The sequence below is a fragment of the Ranitomeya variabilis genome, chromosome 4, assembly GCF_051348905.1.
Source record: "Ranitomeya variabilis isolate aRanVar5 chromosome 4, aRanVar5.hap1, whole genome shotgun sequence".
In the NCBI taxonomy this organism is placed as follows: Eukaryota; Metazoa; Chordata; class Amphibia; order Anura; family Dendrobatidae; genus Ranitomeya; species Ranitomeya variabilis.
Window position 1 is genome coordinate 728,100,432 of NC_135235.1, and position 16,666 is coordinate 728,117,097.

The 16,666-nt window shown below is 45.8% G+C and overlaps 1 protein-coding gene across 3 annotated transcripts in view; it reads left to right on the forward strand.

Moving 5' to 3' along the window:
- LOC143767951 (uncharacterized) overlaps window positions 1–16,666 on the forward strand; it is a 64,944-nt gene that overhangs the window by 12,007 nt on the left and 36,271 nt on the right. For 2 of the 3 annotated variants that reach the window (XM_077256510.1, XM_077256512.1), the window contains exons 2-6: window positions 14,864–15,015; window positions 15,145–15,324; window positions 15,407–15,530; window positions 15,614–15,702; window positions 15,902–15,989. In XM_077256510.1, the coding sequence (XP_077112625.1) occupies window positions 14,864–15,015; window positions 15,145–15,324; window positions 15,407–15,530; window positions 15,614–15,702; window positions 15,902–15,989 (633 nt within the window). The remainder of the gene's footprint in view (window positions 1–14,863; window positions 15,016–15,144; window positions 15,325–15,406; window positions 15,531–15,613; window positions 15,703–15,901; window positions 15,990–16,666) is intronic. The other variant, XM_077256511.1, reaches the window with a different exon arrangement.

Below are 16,666 nucleotides of genomic sequence, written 5' to 3' on the forward strand. Positions count from 1 at the left end.
TCACTGACTACCTCCGACCACCGACAATTAATAAAATACTCACTTAGCCTCATTCTTGGGGCAAATTCCAATGAACCCAGGTTCTATGAGATATTTACCATACGATAGTTGGATAGGCAGGAGTGTATCATCCATAAAGGTTGCCCACTCAGTTGCTATGATGCCTGCGAATCAACAGGGCTTGTGGGGTGTGGTATTGGTCACCCTCTCCTTCCCATCATCACAATTTCAGCGTTATCCACATTCCCATGACCGTAATACCGTTGAATAGATTAGTGAATCAGGGAGTCGAAAGCTCCTGATCCACCAACCAGCCTTCACTTCTGAGGGCTTGCTTCCACTTGCGAGAAACACATCCGTGTCTCGCATGTGAAAACCAAGCTGTGGCGCCGGCACTCCAGAGCGGAGCGTGTGGCTGCATAGCAACACATGGAGCTGCACGCTCCACTCCAAATTGCCGGCACCACAGCTTGGTTTTCACATGCGAGGCACGGACATGTTTCTCACAAGTGGAAACAAGCCCTATGTCTGAGACTCTGTGCACTGCAGACACAATGATGTCACTACATCAAACCTGTAGTATGTAGCCTCAGTACTCACAATGCACAGACCAGAGCAGCGCACCTCAGGAATCGGGTTGGCTGAGTAGTGTGTGTTTTTTTTCTTTTTTTTAAATATCAGGAATTGTGGGGGCATCATATTAAGAGAAGAGCTGTTGGGACTCTCATACTGAATGTGTGGCTGGTAGGGGCCATTATACTGGGGTTGTGGTGGACTGTAAATACCTCCATACTGAGTAGGGGTTTTTATTTTGTGTGGCAGGTTGTGGTGGCCATAATTAGAGATGAGCGAATATCTTCGGAAAACGATAGTCAAACATAAATTCGCACAAATATGGTACATTCAGATTCATGATCGGTAACACGAGCACTTTTCCAAGGCTAGGTTCACATTGCGTTAATGTGTGCACGCTAACGGACAGCGTTGCACGGCGAAAATGTCGCAATTAACGCCGTGCAACGGGTCCGTTAGTGCGCCCACTGACAGCAATGTAAATTTCGCCTGTAGCGCATCGCTAGCGCGTGCCTTTTTCGGCTTGCGCTAGCGATGTGCCGTTCTTTTGTGACGCGCCGCAGACGCTGCTTGCAGCGTCCGCGGCGCGCCCGAGGTCCGTTCCCCGCTCTCGCAGATCGGGGACGTTAACGCGACCCCTAAACGCGGCCCCGAAAAATACATTGCGTTAGCGCAATCCGCTAGCGCTAAACGGATTGCCCTAACGCAATGTGAACCTAGCCTTAAGATCGGAAAAAGTTGGTAACATTTGGTAAAAGACATAATAGAAGCCGGCAATACATGTGTCGCGTTAGTAAAATCACTGCCACCAATGTGGGAGACTGGGGTTCAAATCTTTGCTCTGCCCTGATTGACATAATATACCAGTAGTGGTTCATAACACTACGGTGCCTATCTCAATAAACATGAGCGTGTCACCCAACGTTTCAATATTATAAAGCGAAAACTATTATCACAACTTGAGATGGATCAACTGCACTGCATATCCACCCCACATGAAGACCTGGCAGAACAACATGTGCAACCCCTGGAGATTCTGATCCAACCCAGCAACTAGTGAGCAGTGCAGCTGGTCTGAAACGGAAGATCTTAGATAAACTAAATATCATCAATACCAGAGATCGACTGCCAAAGATTAGCAAAGAAAGACCACCAAACAGTATGCTAGAGGATGCCAATAGAGCAGCTCTTGCATCAATACTTACGACCACCATAACTCCAACTAATAACCTGTCTATGCTACTGCCTCAGCAATCATGGAAATGCTTGGCTATACAACCAGCAAGAACAACAGAAGTACGTGCCCCCCTTGGAAAAAAAGACTGTAGACAAAGATCAAGGTGCCACGAAGGGAAGTCAGCCAACTATCAGAAACACAGAAGTTTGTAAAGATGAAGAATAAGACCAAGCTGGACAAGTACAAAGGCCTGACCCCAAGTGAAGAGACTGCTAACAAAGGCTCACAGCAAGACTAGGGAGATACATTATTCAAGCTGAGGTCAAGAAGATAAGTGCCCTGATCTCCAAAGAACCATCCAAAGTGTGCTCCCAACTAAAGAGGAATAGCGCAAAGGCAGAAACTCCACCAATAGCAGAGACTGAACAATACTGGAGGAACATATGGGAGAAGGAAAAAACACAACACTAGTGCAATGTGGCTGCAATATTTGAGAATGAAACACTGCAACCATCTAGAGCAAGAACCAGTCACTATTACAGAAGAAGACATCCAGCAGTGGGTCAAGAACATGAAGAGCTTAACAGCACCTGGTCCAGACATGATACTCACCTACTGGCTAAAGAAATTAACATTGTTACATGAACACGTGGCAAAGCAGATGAACCAACTGCTAGAAGCAGGCCACCACCCAGCTTGGTTAACACAAGGAAGAACAGTGCTGATCATGAAGGTTCCTCACAAAGGAACAACTCCATCCAATTACTGCCCAATAACCTGCCTCACAACAACATGGAAACTTCTGTCAGGCATCAAAGCCACCAAGCTACAGAACCATATGAACCAGTACATGAATCCAGCTCAGAAAGGCATTGGGACTGACACCAGAGGCTCTAAGCACCAGCTCCTAGTAGATAGAGCAGTTGCTCAAGACTCAAGATCCATACAGACCAATCTCAGCACAGCCTGGATTGACTACAGGAAAGCCTATAACTCAGTGCCACACACATGGATCTGTGAATGCTTGGCTCTGTACAATGTCAACAGGAAATTAAGAACCTTCCTCAGAAACTCACTGGGGCTATGGAGAACAACATTGGAAGTCAACTCAAGACAATTGCACAAGAGACTTTCAAATGTGGCATTGTTATGACCTGGTGATTACGGAGTAGCACTGAGATGACCTGGTGGGTAAAACCAATCATATATCAATAACTTAAACTTGAACAGAAGGTCAAAAGCAGGGAAACACCCAAGAACTAGCAGAACTTATCTTAAGCTGAAATGAACTGGCCAACAGAGAACTTCCAGGAGAGGACTGAATCCAACAGGAAAACATTGACAGCTGGCATCAACTACAGACTAGAACCCAGTTAAATAACAAGGCCAGGGAACCGATTAGTGAAAGCAGCTGCTAAGTTCCACTCGAAACCACCAGAGGGAGCCCAAGAGCAGAACTCCCAAAAATACCATTCGTAACCACAGGATGGAGCCCAAGAAAGGAATTCACAACAGTGCCCCCCCCTTGAGGAGGGGTCACAGAACCCTCACCAGAGCCCCCAGGCCGATCGGGACGAGCCAAATGAAAAGCACGTACCAAATCGGCAGCATGGACATCGGAGGCGAAAACCCAAGAATTATCCTCCTGGCCATAACCCTTCCACTTGACCAGATACTGAAGTTTCCGCCTCGAAAGACGAGAATCCAAAATCTTCTCCACCACATATTCCAACTCCCCCTCAACCAACACACCACAGAATCTACCCCAGGACAGTCCGAAGGCTCAACCTGCCCTGAAGAAAAACGAGGATGAAAATCGAAGTTACAAAAAAAAGGCGAAACCAAAGTAGCCGAACTAGCCCGATTATTAAGGGCAAACTCAGCCAACGGCAAGAAGGTAACCCAATCATCCTGATCAGCAGACACAAAGCATCTCAAATAGGTTTCCAAGGTCTGATTGGTTCGCTCCGTCTGTCCATTTGTCTGAGGGTGAAATGACGAAGAAAAAGACAAATTAATGCCCATTCTAACACAAAAGGACCGCCAAAACCTAGAAACAAACTGGGTACCTCTGTCAGACACAATATTCTCCGGAATACCATGCAAACGAACCACATGCTGAAAAAATAAAGGAACCAAATCAGAGGAGGAAGGCAACTTAGGCAAAGGTACCAAGTGGACCATTTTAGAAAACCGGTCACAAACCACCCAGATGACAGACATCTTCTGAGAAACAGGAAGATCAGAAATAAATCCATGGAAATATGCATTCAGGGCCTCTCAGGGATAGGCAAAGGCAAAAGCAACCCACTAGTACGAGAACAGCAGGGCTTAGCCCGGGCACAGGTCCCACAGGACTGCACGAAGGAACGCACATCCCGTGACAAAGAAGGCCACCAAAAGGACCTGGCAACCAAATCTCTGGTACCAAAGATCCCAGGATGACCAGCCAATACCGAACAATGAATCTCATAAATCACCTTACTAGTCCATCTATCAGGAACAAACAATTTCCCCACAGGACAGCGGTCGGGTCTATCAGCCTGAAACTCCTGAAGCACCCACCGCAAATCAGGGGAGATAGCAGAACGAATCACCCCCTCCTTGAGAATACCAGCCGGCTCACGGACTCCCGGAGAATCAGGCAAAAAACTCCTAGACAGGGCATCAGCCTTCACATTCTTAGAGCCCGGAAGATACGAGACCACAAAATCAAAACGGGAGAAAAACAAAGACCACCGAGCCTGTCTAGGATTCAACCGCTTGGCAGACTCAAGGTAAATCAGATTCTTATGATCGGTCAAGATCACAACACGATGCTTAGCTCCCTCAAGCCAATGTCGCCACTCCTCAAATGCCCACTTCATAGCCAACAACTCCCGATTGCCGACATCATAATTACGCTCAGCAGGCAAAAACTTTCTGGAGAAGAAAGCACACGGTTTCAACACAGAGCCATCAGAACTTCTCTGAGACAAAACAGCTCCTGCCCCAGTCTCAGAAGCGTCAACCTCAACCTGAAAAGGGAGAGAAACATCTGGCTGACGCAACACAGGGGCAGAAGTAAAACGACGCTTAAGCTCCTGAAAGGCCTCCACAGCCGCAGAGGACCAATTCACCACATCAGCGCCTTTCTTGGTCAAATCGGTCAGATGTTTAACCACAGTAGAAAAATTAGCAATGAAGCGGCGATAAAAATTAGCAAAGCCCAAAAATTTCTGAAGGCTCTTCACAGATGTGGGTTGAGTCCAATCATAAATAGCCTGGACCTTAACAGGGTCCATTTCAATAGCCGAGGGAGAAAAAATGAACCCCAGAAAAGAAACCTTCTGAACTCCAAAAAGGCACTTAGACCCCTTCACAAACAGTGCATTAGCACAAAGAATCTGAAATACCATCCTGACCTGCTTCACGTGAGACTCCCAATCATCGGAAAAAAACAAAATATCATCCAAATATACAATCATGAATTTATCCAGATACTCCCGGAAAATATCATGCATAAAGGACTGAAACACAGATGGAGCATTAGAGAGCCCGAAAGGCATCACAAGATATTCAAAATGGCCTTCGGGCGTATTAAATGCTGTTTTCCATTCATCACCCTGTTTGATGCGAACAAGATTATACGCCCCTCGAAGGTCAATCTTGGTAAACCAGCTAGCCCCTTTAATCTGAGCAAACAAATCAGAGAGCAAAGGCAAAGGGTACTGGAATTTGACCGTGATCTTATTGAGAAGGCGATAATCTATACAGGGCCTCAAGGAGCCATCCTTCTTGGCAACAAAAAAGAACCCCGCTCCCAACGGTGATGAAGGCGGGCGAATATGCCCCTTCTCCAAGGACTCCTTTACATAACTCCACATAGCGGCATGCTCTGGCACAGACAGATTGAAAAGTCGACCCTTAGGAAACTTACAGCCAGGAATCAAATTAATAGCGCAATCACAGTCCCTATGAGGAGGCAGGGGACTGGATTTGGGCTCCTCAAATATATCCTGGAAATCAGACAAAAACCCAGGAACTTCAGAAGAAGGGGACAAGGAAATTGACATCAGAGGAATGTCACTATGTATCCCCTGACAACCCCAACTAGTCACAGACATAGTTTTCCAATCCAGCACTGGATTATGTACCTGTAACCATGGAAACCCCAGCACAACCACATCATGCAAATTGTGCAACACCAAAAAGCGAAGATTTTCCTGATGTGCTGGAGCCATGTTCATGGTTAACTGTGTCCAGTACTGAGGTTTATTCTTGGCCAATGGCGTAGCATCAATCCCCCTCAAGGGAATAGGGCTCTGCAAAGGCTCCAAGGAAAAACCACAGCGCTTGGCAAATTCTAGGTCCATTAAGTTCAGGGCAGCGCCAGAATCTACAAATGCCATTACAGAAAAGGACGACAATGAGCAAATCAGGGTAATAGACAAGAGAAATTTAGGCTGTACAGTACTGATGGTAACCGACCTAGCAACCCTCTTAGTACGCTTCGGGCAGTCAGAGATAGCATGAGTAGCGTCACCACAGTAAAAACACAGCCCATTCTGACGTCTGAACTCCTGCCGTTCTGCTCTCGTCAAAATCCTATCACATTGCATAGGCTCAGAACTCTGCCCAGAGGACGCCGCCATATGGTGCACCACCTTACGTTCACGTAGGCGCGATCAATCTGAATGGCCAGAGACATTGATTCATTCAAACCAGCAGGCGTGGGAAACCCCATCATAACATCTTTAAGGGCTTTAGAAAGACCCTTTCTGAAAATAGCTGCCAGGGCATCCTCATTCCATTTTGTAAGCACAGACCACTTTCTAAATTTCTGACAATATATTTCTGCTGCTTCCTGATCCTGACACAGAGCCAGCAAGATTTTTTCTGCCTGATCCACAGAATTAGGTTCGTCATACAGCAGTCCGAGTGCTTGAAAAAATGCGTCTACATTGAGCAATGCAGGATTCCCTGGCTCAAGGGAGAATTTCCAGTCCTGCGGTTCGCCACGCAGCAGAGAAATAACAATCTTCACCTGCTGAATGGGGTCACCAGAGGAACGGGGTCTCAGAGCAAAAAACAATCTGCAATTATTTTTAAAGTTCAAAAACTTTGATCTATCCCCAGAAAACAAATCAGGGATAGGAATTCTAGGCTCAGAAACAGGAGTTTGAATAACATAATCTTGGATACTCTGTACCCTTGCAGCGAGATGATCAACACGCACAGACAGACCCTGAACCTCCATATCAGCACCAAGCTCCTGAGCCATCCAAAGAACAAAGGGGGAAAAAAAGGACGAAACAGGCAACAAGAAAAAAAAACAATGACTCAGAACTTTCTTTTCCCTCTTTTGAGATGCATTTAACACATTGTTGGCCAGCTGTACTGTTATGACCTGGTGATTACGGAGTAGCACTGAGATGACCTGGTGGGTAAAACCAATCATGGACTCGCTCTGAGGAGGTGGCCGCTCCACCGACAGCAATCACTGTTATGACCTGGTGATTACGGAGCAGCACTGAAATGACCTGGTGGGTAAAACAAATAATGTACAAGCTCTGAGGAGGTGGTAGCTTTACTGACCGCAATCCCTACTCCTAACACCAACACTAGAATTAGCCGTGGGATGTTCCTATCTCTGCCTAGACGCCTCGTCACAGCCTAAGAACTAACTACCCCTGAAGATGGAAACGGAAAACTATCTCGCCTCAGAGAAACCCCCAAAAGGAAAGAGAGCCCCCCACAAATATTGACGATGAGTGGAGAGGGAAATGACAAACTCAGAAATGAAACTAGATGTAAGCAAAGGAGGCCAATACTATCTAAATAGACAGAGATAGAAAAGGCTACTGTGCGGTCAGTATAAAAAAACTAAATATCCACGCAGAGTTTACAAAAATAACCTCCACACCGACTCACAGTGTGGAGGGGCAAATCTGCTACCCCAGAGCTTCCAACTAGCCGGAATATTTCATAGTGACAAGCTGGACAAAAGAGACATAACTTAAACTTGAACAGAAGGTCAAAAGCAGGGAAACACCCAAGAACTAGCAGAACTTATCTTAAGCTGAAATGAACTGGCCAACAGAGAACTTCCAGGAGAGGACTGAATCCAACAGGAAAACATTGACAGCTGGCATCGACTACAGACTAGAACCCAGTTAAATAACAAGGCCAGGGAACCAATTAGTGAAAGCAGCTGCTAAGTTCCACTCGAAACCACCAGAGGGAGCCCAAGAGCAGAACTCCCAAAAATACCATTCGTAACCACAGGATGGAGCCCAAGAATGGAATTCACAACATGGCATATACCAAGGTGATGCACTGTCCCCATTGCTGTTCTGCATAGGCTTGAACCCCTCACTCAGATAATTACAGAGTCTGGCTATGGATACAAGTTCAAGAGTGGAAGCACCATCAGCCACCTCCTCTACAGCAATGACATCAAGCTGTATGCTAAAAACGAATGAGACATCAATTACTGATCCACCTGACAAGGATCTACAGTGAAGACATTGGATGTCTTTCAGAAGGGAGAAGTGATGGTGGTTGGTAATAAAGAGGGGCAAGGTAGTCAAGACTGATGGACAGGGGTGGGCTGGGCCGGGTGGCAGGAATGCATATGCCCCCCGGGCCGGTGCCTAAGCAGCTGCACAGGGCCGCTGGAGGACTGGAAGTGATTGTAATACATAGCGCACCTATAGTGGACGGTCGTGTCATCCCGACATGCAGGCTGCAGAAGTATGTGATGAGCAGGCTCCTGTGCGGCACTGCCACTCTGAGGGAGAGAGCCAGCAGCAATCAAGATGAAAGGTCAGCATACTGGCCTGTGTGTGCATGGAGCTCCCAGGGAGAGAGAAGCCCCGGCTTCTCCTGCTCTTATCTGCTATCCTGGCAGAGAAGGAGAGACCAGGGGATGTGCCGGGACAGTGCAGAGCTGTGAGCAGGAGAAACTGAAGAGCTGCACATGGACATCAGCCTGCACCACAGAGGAGAGTGTGTGATGTGTGTGTATGAGGAATCTGGTGTGTGTGATGCGTGTGTGTCATGTGTGTATGAGGTATCTGGCGTGTGTGTGATGCTGCGTGTGTGTGTGATGGTGCGTGTGTGTCATGTGTGTATGAGGTATCTGGCGTGTGTGTGATGCTGCGTGTGTGTGATGCTGCGTGTGTGTGATGCTGCGTGTGTGTGATGCTGCTCATGTGTGTTGAGCTGCATGTGTGTTGAGCTGTGTGTGTGTGAGCTGCGTGTGTATGTGTGATGCTGCGTGTGTGTGAGCTGTGTGTGTCATTATAAAGTGGGGCTGTGCGTGTGTGTCATACAATGGGGCTGTGCGTGTATGTCATTGTACAGTAGAGTTGTGTGTGTGTCCTTATACAGCTGGGCTGTGTATGTCATACAATGGGGCTGTGCGTGTGTGTGTCATTATACAGTGGGGCTGTGTGTGTCATTATACAGTGGGGCTGTGTGTCATTATACAGTGGGCTGTGCATGTACAGTCATGGTCAAAAGTATTGACACCCCTGCAATTCTGTCAGATAATACTCATTTTCTTCCTGAAAATGATTGCAATTATTATCTTCATTTAATTTGTCTTAAATGAAAAAACACAAAAGAGAATGAAGCAAAAAGCAAAACGTTGATCATTTCACACAAAACTCCAAAAATGGGCCAGACAAAAGTATTGGCACCCTCAGCCTAATACTTGGTTGCACAACCTTTAGCCAAAATAACTGCGACCAACCGCTTCCGGTAACCATCAATGAGTTTCTTACAATGCTCTGCTGGAATTTTAGACCATTCTTCTTTGGCAAACTGCTCCAGGTCCCTGATATTTGAAGTGTGCCTTCTCCAAACTGCCATTTTTAGATCTCTCACAAGTGTTCTATGGGATTCAGGTCTGGACTCATTGCTGGCCACCTTTGAAGTCTCAAGTGCTTTCTTTCAAACCATTTCTAGTGCTTTTTGAAGTGTGTTTTGGGTCATTGTCCTGCTGGAAGACCCATGACCTCCGAGGGAGACCCAGCTTTCTCACACTGGGCCCTACATTATGCTGCAAAATTTGTTGGTAGTCTTCAGACTTCATAATGCCATGCACACGGTCAAGCAGTCCAGTGCCAGAAGCAGCAAAGCAACCCCAAAACATCAGGGAACCTCCACCATGTTTGACTGTAGGGACCGTGTTCTCTTCTTTGAATGCCTCTTTTTTTCTCCTGTAAACTCTATGCTGATGCCTTTGCCCAAAAAGCTCTACTTTTGTCTCATCTGACCAGAGAACATTCTTCCAAAACATTTTAGGCTTTCTTAGGTAAGGCAAACTCCAGCCTGGCTTTTTATGTCTCGGGTTAAGAAGTGGGGTATTCCTGGATCTCCTACCATACAGTCCCTTTTCATTCAGACGCCGACGGATAGTATGGGTTGACACTGGTGTACCCTCGGACTGCAGGGCAGCTTGAACTTGTTTGGATGTTTGTCGAGGTTCTTTATCCAACATCCGCACAATCTTGCGTTGAAATCTCTTGTCAATTTTTATTTTCCGTCCACATCTAGGGAGGTTAGCCACAGTGCCATGGGCTTTAAACTTCTTTATGACACTGCGCACAGTAGACACAGGAACATTCAGGTCTTTGGAGATGGACTTGTATCCTTGAGATTGCTCATGCTTCCTCACAATTTGGTTTCTCAAGTCCTCAGACAGTTCTTTGGTCTTCTTTCTTTTCTCCATGCTCAATGTGGTACACACAAGGACACAGGACAGAGGTTGAGTCAACTTTAATCCATGTCAACTGGCTGCAAGTGTGGTTTAGTTATTGCCAACACCTGTTAGGTGCCACAGGTAAGTTACAGGTGCTGTTAATTACACAAATTAGAGAAGCATCACATGATTTTTCGAACAGTGCCTATACTTTTGTCCACCCCCTTTTTATGTTTGGTGTGGAATTATATCCAATTTGGCTTTAGGACAATTCTTTTTGTGTTTTTTCATTTAAGACAAATTAAATGAAGATAATAATACCAAATAATTTGTTTGCAATCATTTTCAGGAAGAAAATGAGTATTATCTGACAGAATTGCAGGGGTGTCAATACTTTTGGCCATGACTGTATGTGTCATTATACAGCGGGGCTGTGTGTCATACAGTGGCGCTGTGCGTATGTGTGTGTCATTATACAGTGGAGCTGTGCGTGTGTGTGTCATTGGTGCATTCACTCTGTGTCATTGTATGTGACTGCATTCTTGTGCTTCTCACATTGCTCGCAGTGCTGTGGTTATTTGGCGGGTGTGTGGCTGCAAGTTTGTGATTTGCATATATGCGGTCACATGCCGACTAGACTGGCATGGCCTAATGCAACTGTATTGAACAAGGCAAAAACAGTCTAGTCGAAATGTGGCTGGGATTATATATATCGCATGCTTGCGGTTACAAGACCACCTGTTGCCGGCAACCAGAGAATCTTCACAGCACACGATATGAGAATTCACACATAGTGACTGTAGACATGTAGCTTAAGATCTGACAACCCCTTTAAGGATTTGGCCACTATGTGTGCATGCCCCCAGACCAAAATTTGCCAGCCAGCCCCTGCTGGCACACTCCAGCCACATGAGGTCTGGCATTGTTTTGCATTAGGAGGAACCCATGGCCAGCAGCACCATCATATGGTCTCACAAGGGGTTTGAGGATCTCCTCTCGGTACCTAATGGCAGTCAGGCTACCTCTGGCAAGCACATGGAGGGCTGTGCGGCCCTCCAAAGAAATGCCACCCCACACCATTACTGACCCACTGCCAAACCGGTCATGCTGAAGGATGTTGCAGGCAGCAGATCACTCTTCACGGCATCTCTAGACTCTGTCACGTCTGTCAAATGTGGTCAGTGTGAACCTCCTTTCATCTGTGAAGAGCACAGGGCGCCAGAGGCGAATTTGCCAATCCTGGTGTTCTGTGGCAAATACCAAGCATCCTGCACAGTGTTGGGCTGTGAGCACAACCCCCATCTGTGGACGTCGGGCACTCAGACCATCCTCATGTAGTGGGTTTCTAACCGTTTGTGCAGACACATGCACATTTATGGCCTGCTGGAGGTCATTTTGCAGGGCTCTGGCAGTGCTCCTCCTGTTCCTCCTTGCACAAAGGCGGAGTTAGTGGTCCTGCTGCTGGGTTGTTGCCCTCCTACGGCCCCCTCCACGTCTCCTGGTGTACTGGCCTGTCTCCTGATAGCGGCTCCAGCCTCTGGACACTATGCTGACAGACACAGCAAGCCTTCTTGCTACAGCTCGCATACATGTGCCATACTTGATGAGCTGCACTACCGGAGCCACTTGTGTGGGTTATAGAGTCCGTCTCGTGCTACCATGCGTGTGAAAGCACAACCATCATTCAAAAGTCACCAAAACAGCCAGAAAGCATTGGTACTGAGATGTGGTCTGTGGTCCCCACCTACAGAACCACTCCTTTATTGAGGGTGTCTTGATAATTGCCAATAATTTCCAACTGTTGTCTATTCCATTTGCACAATAGCATGTGTAATTGATTGTCAATCAGTGCAATAAGAAAAAGACGTGGCGCTGCACAGCCTCTGCAACGAGCACTGCTGGTATGCAGTCAATTGTGGGTGCCTGAAACTCAGTAACTGGAGGTGCTCGCATAGGAAAAAAAGATAAATTCCAATGTATATGCAAAGAGAAAAAAATTGCGGCAGCACTCACCAGATGGCGTGGTTCATTCCTTTATTGAAGATACGAATTCCATTAGAGTAAATGCACGGCTCGGGGGAGTGCGGACATGGTGGAAGTGAGCAGGGAAGGACAACAGCTGTTTCGCGCTATACCAGCGCTTCTACAGGTCTGACCTGTAGAAGCGCTGGTATAGCGCGAAACAGCTGTTGTCCTTCCCTGCTCATTTCCACCATGTCCGCACTCCCCCGAGCCGTGCATTTACTCTAATGGAATTCGTATCTTCAATAAAGGAATGAACCACGCCATCTGGTGAGTGCTGCCGCAATTTTTTTCTCTTTGCATATACATTGATTGTCAATCAGTGTTGCTTATTACGTGGACAGTTTGATTTCACAGAAGTTTGATTTACTTGGAGTTATATTATCTTGTTTAAGTGTTCCCTTTATTTTTTGAGCAGTGTATATTACATAGATAGATAGAAGAAAAGCTGGTAATTCAGCAGCCGTGGTAGTGTAAAATCAATGCAGGAGTCGACAGGATAGAAGGCATGGATTACATACAGTAAATTCAAATAGATTAGGCAGATATATAGATATCAGTGACAAATACAATTAGTACAGTGTGTGCAGCTTACTGTACATGTATTTAATTAATAAATGATAATTTTTTTGAAAAAAATTTTGTGAGCTCTGTGAGATCCCTGATAGCACTGCGAGGAAGTCACACGGTGCAGAGGCGAGTTCTCCGGGAGAATTTCACTGCAGTGAATTTCAATTCGCCTCTGCACAGTGTGACATTCTCATGGTGCTAGCGGGGATCTCACGGAGGTCACCGCAGTTCAGCCCGGCTGAGATTGCAGCCTCAGTGATGTCACCGCTAGTCACAGATGCTGCGTTCTCAGCAGCTCATTCACCAGTGGTTCTCAGCCTGGACGGTCACATCTTGGCACCGTCCAGGTTGAAAACTATTTCTCCCCCCAACATGGATTACGATGTGGGACAGAATGACAGACAGGTATGGTGTATTAATGTTTTTTTATTTTAGTTTTAGTACAGGAGATCAAGGGCTTTGGTGGAATTAGGCGAGGTCGTAAGTGTGGTTTAATTGAGATTTTTAGGGTATGTGCACACGTTGCGGAATTTTCCACACAGAATCTGCATCTCTTGGCAGAAAACGCAGGCCAAAATGGTTGCAGATTTAATTGATGCGGATTCGTTGCGGATTGTCTAGCGCTTTTTGATGTGTGAATTTGCCTTACTGATTGTATAGGCAATGGGTGCAGAAACGCTGCATTTCCGCACAAAGAATTGGCATGCTGTGGAAAATAAACCGCTGCGTTTCTGGGCGGAATTTTCCGCAGCATGTGCACAGCGGTTTTTGTTTTCCATAGGTTTACATGGTACTGTACACCGCATGGAAAACTGCTGCAGATCCGCAGGGCCAAATCCGCTGCACCACATACCCTTAAATGAATCTGTGTCATTCTTTGAATTAGAGTACTTTTTTCAGGGTGTCTGTGTTTTCTTACAATGTGACTATGGGGTTAGAAATGGGGGCGTCTTATTGACCCCTCCCCATTAATAACCTCAGGGCTTGATGTCACCGGACAATACAAAGGTGACACCAACTCCCCCAACTGTTACCCCACTTGCCACCGCTAAAGGGCAAGTGGGAAGAGAGAGTGCCAGAATTGGTGCATCTTAGAGATGTGCCTTTTCCGGGGTGGCTGAGAGCTGATGTTTGTAGCCTGAAGGGGGGCAGTATTCATGGGCCCTTCCTAGGCTATTAAAATCAACCCGCAGCTGTCTACATAGCCTTTGCTGGTTATTAAATATAGGGGAAGTCTACGTCACTTTTTTGGGGGGAGTCCCCCATTTTAATAGCCACTAAAGGCTAATTATACAGTTGTGAGCTGATATTAATAGCCTGGGAAGCTCCATGGGTATTACCCCTTCATAGGCTATAAACAAACTTCTGTGTGTGAATCAGACCTGAGATCTAACATGATAGAAGATTACAGTGCGGGGAATTTGAGAAACATTCATATAGACGGCCGGTGGTGATAGTCAGTGACCGACTCTGGCCAAATATGTTTCTAGAGCCATAGTAGAAGATGAAGATGTTGTCCTCATCATGAAGTAGTTACTTCTCATGTCGCGTGTAATGAATATCTCCTGCAGTATTGTTAATAACGATTCCAGTGTCGGTAAATGAGACGAGAATTAGCGTTATGGAAGATGAGTCTATGAAAAACGTATTCAGCTGCCGAAGAAACTGCTTGTTGTCTGTGGCCTAAATATATAGGTTTTATTAGTAGATGTAAAGAAGGAAACTAAATACTGTAAAAAAATAATAAATCTCATATATTTCCCTTATTATCTCCAGTAATTGTATTATTACACAGGATTTTTATGATGTTACATCGGCTCATCTTCTTATCCAGGTCTCTACAATATCGGATCCTCTCAGTGAAGATCTTCTACTAAAGAAAGTTTTCCAGATTTACCCATCAAAGATGGATATGGACAAAGAAAAGATGGCAGAGGAAATATTACACCTCACCGTAGAGATCCTCTTCCGGCTTACTGGAGAGGTGAGAGATTCTGATGACATCAAATTACATCATTCTTATCTATGGGAATAACAGATGGACAGAACTGGAGAGGTGAGGACTCTGGAAAGGTCTGTAGTGAGATTTATTAATGTGTCTCTCCATTACCAGGATTACACAGTGGTGAAGAAGACCTCTAGTGATCGCTGTCAGGACCCTGTGTCTGAGGAATGCGGAAGACCCCTGAGCCCAATCACGGGGCCTCCACCTCACCACCTGATACACGAGGACATCAATGACCAGAAGATCCTAGAACTCATCTACAAGATGATTGAGCTGCTGACTGGAGAGGTGACACTGCTGGGAATGCTGGGACATTATACAGTAACGCTATGAAGGGAGCAGGGGATGACGGTATTATTGTATGTGTCAGGTTCCTATAAGGTGTCAGGATGTCGCTGTCTATTTCTCCATGGAGGAGTGGGAGTATTTAGAAGGACACAGAGATCTGTACAAGAACACTATAATGGAGGTTCCCCAGGCCCTCACATCTCCAGGTAATAGACAGGACTAAATATACACGGCCTAAAATTATCTGTATGTAAAGAATGGGTTCACTCCCTGTATGTGTTTCCTCCAGATGTATCCAGTAAGAGGACAACACCAGAGAGATGTCCCCGTCCTCTTCTTCCACAGGACTGCAAGCAAGAAGATCCCAATGCTCCTCAGGTAGATGGAGAGAAGGTGTCAGGAGATCTCCCCTGTGATATGTAGACGCTGGTGAAGGTCCTGTGCTCAGTCTTGTTTTATCCACCAGTATTATATGGTTTATACTTGTGTAGTGAGAACAGTGGAGATGGCAGGATTAGAGCTGGTCATAGATGTGACTTCTCCATCTGTCGGTGACTTTTTATAATATTTGTTTCAGGGTGAAGATCTGACCCATATTAATGCTACAGAGACATATGTGAGAGATAAGTGGTGTAAAGAGGAGATTCCTACATATGGCTACCCAGGTGAGGAGTAACCACTAAATGCAGAGAAGTCACAGATTCTTCTCAGTCACCGGCTCTGGCTGCTTTATCGGTGGTGTAGTCCGGCCGTATTACCATGATCACCTTTCTACCTCTGGCCCACAACATTCTCCTTCACCCTAAACTATTCACATAGCTTTGGTCATTAAAAGCTCTTTTCTATAGAACTTACAACCTGGAGGATCCATCTACCCCCTGGTATTTTTTTAATTCATTCTTAGTTTTACACTGTATCCTACTATGGGACAGAAAAATATTTAGAATTAAGTGTCCTCAGTGGTTGATACCTTTTAATGGCTAACTGAAAAGATGGTTGCAAATTGCAAACTTTGGAGACTACTCAGGTCTCTACTATGGGACAATCATTTTGTGCAGGCTGATCGCTTCTATGGCATGCAGATCTTTATGTGGGGATAACTTTGGAATTATTCACAAACGATAATAGAAAACAAATGGATCTTACAAATTATATTTTCAAATTCTCACAATACCCTACATACACTGCTTTCTGGGTACATGGCAGTGTTCAGAAGGGAAGGAGCGCCATTTAGCTGTTTGAATGCAGATCTACACTCACTGGCCACTTTATTAGGTACACCTGTCCAACTTCTTGTTAACACTTAATTTCTAATCAGCCAATCACATGGCGGCAACTCAGT